This window comes from Sinohyriopsis cumingii, chromosome 15 (genome assembly GCF_028554795.1).
Source record: "Sinohyriopsis cumingii isolate HCF-2022 chromosome 15, ASM2855479v2, whole genome shotgun sequence".
Lineage (NCBI taxonomy): Eukaryota > Metazoa > Mollusca > Bivalvia > Unionida > Unionidae > Sinohyriopsis > Sinohyriopsis cumingii.
Window position 1 is genome coordinate 41,642,227 of NC_142975.1, and position 4,448 is coordinate 41,646,674.

Below are 4,448 nucleotides of genomic sequence, written 5' to 3' on the forward strand. Positions count from 1 at the left end.
TGTGTATTCATTTATTTCTTTGCTTGTTTATGTGGACAACTTCAGCTTAAAACCCCTTATTCTTAACCTTTCCTATGTGACTCCTAAACCTATTTGACTCTATAAACATTATGACCCTATAAATCCGGTTAACCGTATAAACCTGTATGACGCTGTACATCCTTTTAAAACTAGAAACATATAACATAATAGCATAACATTTTATTTACCTGACTAAGAGTAACTCGTCTTGAGGTAAATCCGAACACTGTTGCTAAGTTTTCCCCTCCCAAATGAGGTCAGCCACTTGTAACACTGCTCCCATTGGACTCCATAAAAGGTTTTGACTAAATAATTTCTCGTATGACCCAGTATATTTTCCCACCATTTTCTCTATATAAAACAATATTACCCCAAGTCGCTGCTGACTTTGTTTGCGACTTGGTTAGGAGATAAGTTTTGGCCCTCATCTTAGACCTCATATTGTGTCTTAAGTTTTATATTGAGGTTCTTTATGTCAGAATTATTTATTCCTATCTGATTATCTATAGTGTAATCAGACTTCTATTTGTGTTCATTTTAATTTAAAAGGATTTATTTTTAAATAATTCACTAGAATAACAAAGAAGTATATTCGAACTAAATAACTATTTGGGTATTAGTTTGAATTCATTTAGAGACATTTTGGATAATAGCGTTGTGATATTTCAAGTTTGTTAGCATGTCAACACTAGTCCATGCTATTGGCACTTGAGCACAATCAATATTGGAACTCATTCGGAACACCACTATAACTAACTCGGAAAACTCTATACTTTTGGTTCTCGCTCGCTTCTGTTACTTAGTTTAAAACCACAGAGCCGTAACACTGCTATTGCATTATTAAAACTGCTGCTTCTACAGACTTTAATGACCATGTATATAATTTAACGTTTTTGAAGACGATGACTTCACTCCAGACATGTGAAATACAAACCGTTTTCTAGCCCTAAACTAATGAGTGAACAGAAACGAACAAGAACAATTTCATCAGAATTTTAATTGTACAAGAAAAGCGCATTCATGGGTTATTGCCAGTTTCCTCCCACAGCAAGAATCCGGAAAATGTTGAATACGGTGAGCTCACACACAGAGTTCCGACACTGAAGCTATTCCAAGCACGAACCCAAACCCTCTGGCCTTTCCGACATGTGACGATAACAGTATTACTGCCCTGTCCTATCTCACCCCCAGTTGTTACTATAGCTTTTGTAATATCGTCCAAAACGATCGCAGTCTCAACCTTATCATGGTATCCAGTCATTACGTTGGTAAATTGATAGGCACCGGTTACAGGGCACACAAAAGTGTTACTATGCAAGTCGAAGCCGTTGCCTTCATTGTATTGCACCTGGTCAAACCCGACAACCGAGTCAGCCGTTAAGTTTGTTTGAGTACAGCTTGACCAGTAAACAGAAAATGCCGCATGCGTTGGAACTACCACAGACCCTGGAGCGGCATCTTCCCACAAAAGAAAGCCAGAGAAGGTCGAATAGGGTGAGCTTACACACAGAGATCCTATCCCGAATTTACTCCAAGCTTTAACCCAGACTCGTTCGCCTTTACGACAATGAATAGTGACGGTGTTTCCCCCTTGTCCAATATTACCCCCAGTTGTTATTATTGCTTTAACGGCTCCTTCCAAAACTATAGCGGTTTCCACTTTGTCGTGATAACCAGTCATAATGTTCGTGAAATGATAGGTACCAGACAATGGGCACGTGAAAGTGTGGCTGTGCACGCTAAACGCATTGCCTGCATTGTACTGAATCTGGTCGAACTCGATAATCGAATTCTGAGTCAGTGAAGTTTGGGTACAGCTGGACCAGTAAACTGAAAAAGCTACGTGTACATCAGTTGCCCTCCTTTCCCTGAAACCTGGAAATCAAACACAAATTTGGGTGTTAGTTTCACACGGATTTATTTTTCTTACACAACTCTTCTGTATATAGTAATATATTTAATTGAAACCACACGCATTTTCGACTTACACGGTGCTATATAGTCTCTACCGCTCTAGTATATTCTTTCTACCTTTCTTTCAAGCGCTACAAAACTGATACACCCTCACAGGTGGACAGCTCTATAAAACTTAAATTTACGCCATTAGGTCACGACGTATTTGCAGGGATTCAATCACTCTAATGCTGCTGAATCTAAGATAATTGGTACTCTGCTCTCTGTGTTTTAGCTCTTCAAAGTGTGTGCTAGAAAAAACAACACAACGTCATTCGTTGCTACCGTGTTCTCTCTCATTTATCGTCAAAATACAAGGTAACATTTTTAATACTCACAAATCACTAAAAACAATTTTTTTTAGTTCATGGAAAACGGTGGCCACATTCAGTTAAGTTTTAAAATAACAAAACAAACGTGAATGAAAACGATTGTGGTCAGCCTTTGAAGTGGATAGGTTTTATGTTAACCTATCTTTGTTTCTCCAGCATATGGCTCAGAACAGATATGAGAAAGAAAGAAAAACAACACGAGTTATGGAGGAAACTTAAAAAGAGAGACGTAAATATAGACTAGCGCTTGTAAAGAAGCGTGTGCTTAAAGGCTGCATACCTGAAATGGACCTTTCGTTTGTCTGAAAAATGTTCTCATGAAATTTGGCGGTGTCTTTCAATGAACCATGTACTTTTAGCTCTGGGTCATGAAGACTTTCAGCTGAGGTCGGTTTTCTCGTCTTCATTCCTTCATTGTCGCCAATATCTGTGATATCCGCGACTTTCCCTGAGTTCAATTGTTTCTCCAGCTCATTTATTCGATCCTCTGACTTCTTAATATATGTGTTTGCTAAACGAAGATTGTGTTCTAGTTCAACAACTTTTTCCGCAACCTTTTCTGCCTCCATTAGTCTTTTCTCTAACTGCTCAAATCTGTCTAATTTTAGGTCGCAATCATTTACTCGTTGCTCTACCTTTTCCAGTCTATAAATAATGGATTGATCAGTATCATCCTGAACTCCAATAAATCCTGCATAAGTGCAAACAACTGGAAGCAATATACACTGAATAAATATTATCCACGTCATTTCTAATACGATCTTACAGTTGTTGGTTCAAAAATTAATGTTCAAATACTTACTCCACCAGCTGAAAAGTTTCTTTATATTGGCTTCGAAATGGTAAACAAGATAGGGATGCTCACGCGATCAATAACACATGCTGAAATCTCACCCTACTATTCTAGATTAATATGATTACTGGTGTCCAGCCCTGACACGAAATTGATCCAGATACGATGCATTGGTTTGGATTCCATGACTTATCAATAAATGTAGATTCGAATGTTTCTAGAAAATGTCCTTTACGGCGTTTTCTTAATAGATATGATGGGTAAATATGTAATTACGCTTTGTCAGTTTTGTACGGTAAAAGAGCCACTATATATCATTTCATATATTTATCAAACTAGAGATATAATCAAAATCATCAGTGTTTTGATTCTTAAAATCGTCGTTATCATTGTGGTTCTCATCGCCGTTGTCGTTACCACCATCATCATCGTAGAAGTGGTCATCATCATCATCGTCGTCGTCGTCGTCATCGTCATCCAATCATTCATCCAAGCATTTATTTACTTCCGCCAGAATGTCTGAGTGTGCGTCTGTTTTCCTAACGTCACCACTTTCTTTGCGTATTTGTATCTTCCTCGTTCATAAGACCGACTAATTCAGTAATTCACACTGGGACAGATTCAAATGTTTTTCATGTAGTTTTGAGTGAAGTTGGTGGGCAGAGTATGGAAATGTAAATTCTACGGATAATGTTTGTATGAAGTTGGTGGGCAGAGTATGGAATTGTAAATTCTACGGATAATGTTTGTTTGAAGTTGGTGGGCAGAGTATGGAATTGTAACTTCTACGGATATGTTTGTGTGAAGTTGGTGGGCAGAGTATGGAATTGTAAACTCTACGGATAATGTTTGTGTGAAGTTGGTGGGCAGAGTTTGGAATTGTAAATTCTACGGATAATGTTTGTGTGAAGTTGGTGGGCAGAGGATGGAATTGTAAATTCTACGGATAATGTTTGTTTGAAGTTGGTGGGCAGAGTATGGAATTGTAAAATCTACGGATAATGTTTGTGTGAAGTTGGTGAGCAGAGTATGGAATTGTAAATTCTACGGATAATGTTTGTGTGAAGTTGGTGGGCAGAGTATGGAATTGTAAATTCTACGGATAATGTTTGTGTGAAGTTGGTGGGCAGAGTATGGAATTATAAACTCTACGGATAATGTGTGTGAAGTTGATGGGCAGAGTATGGAATTGTAGACTCTACGGATAATGTTTGTGTGAAGTTGGTAGAGTCCCTAGTTCGGACCGTAATATCCAAGAATGGTTAGATTTCCATAACCTGCACAACACACATAAACACACACGCGCGCACGTATGTGCTGACTTCTTATAGAAGGAAACCCAACATTAA

The 4,448-nt window shown here is 38.2% G+C and overlaps 1 protein-coding gene across 1 annotated transcript; it reads right to left on the reverse strand.

Annotated features, from left to right (window-relative positions):
* Positions 1–1,009: 1,009 nt before the first annotated feature.
* On the reverse strand, positions 1,010–3,110 carry LOC149781680 (complement C1q tumor necrosis factor-related protein 4-like). Its single transcript, XM_089934775.1, has 2 exons — positions 2,587–3,110; positions 1,010–1,896 (listed from the first exon to the last, which is right to left on the reverse strand). Exons 1-2 carry the CDS (start codon positions 3,053–3,055, stop codon positions 1,040–1,042), a joined length of 1,326 nt encoding a protein of 441 aa, XP_089790901.1. The 5' UTR covers positions 3,056–3,110; the 3' UTR covers positions 1,010–1,039.
* Positions 3,111–4,448: the final 1,338 nt, after the last annotated feature.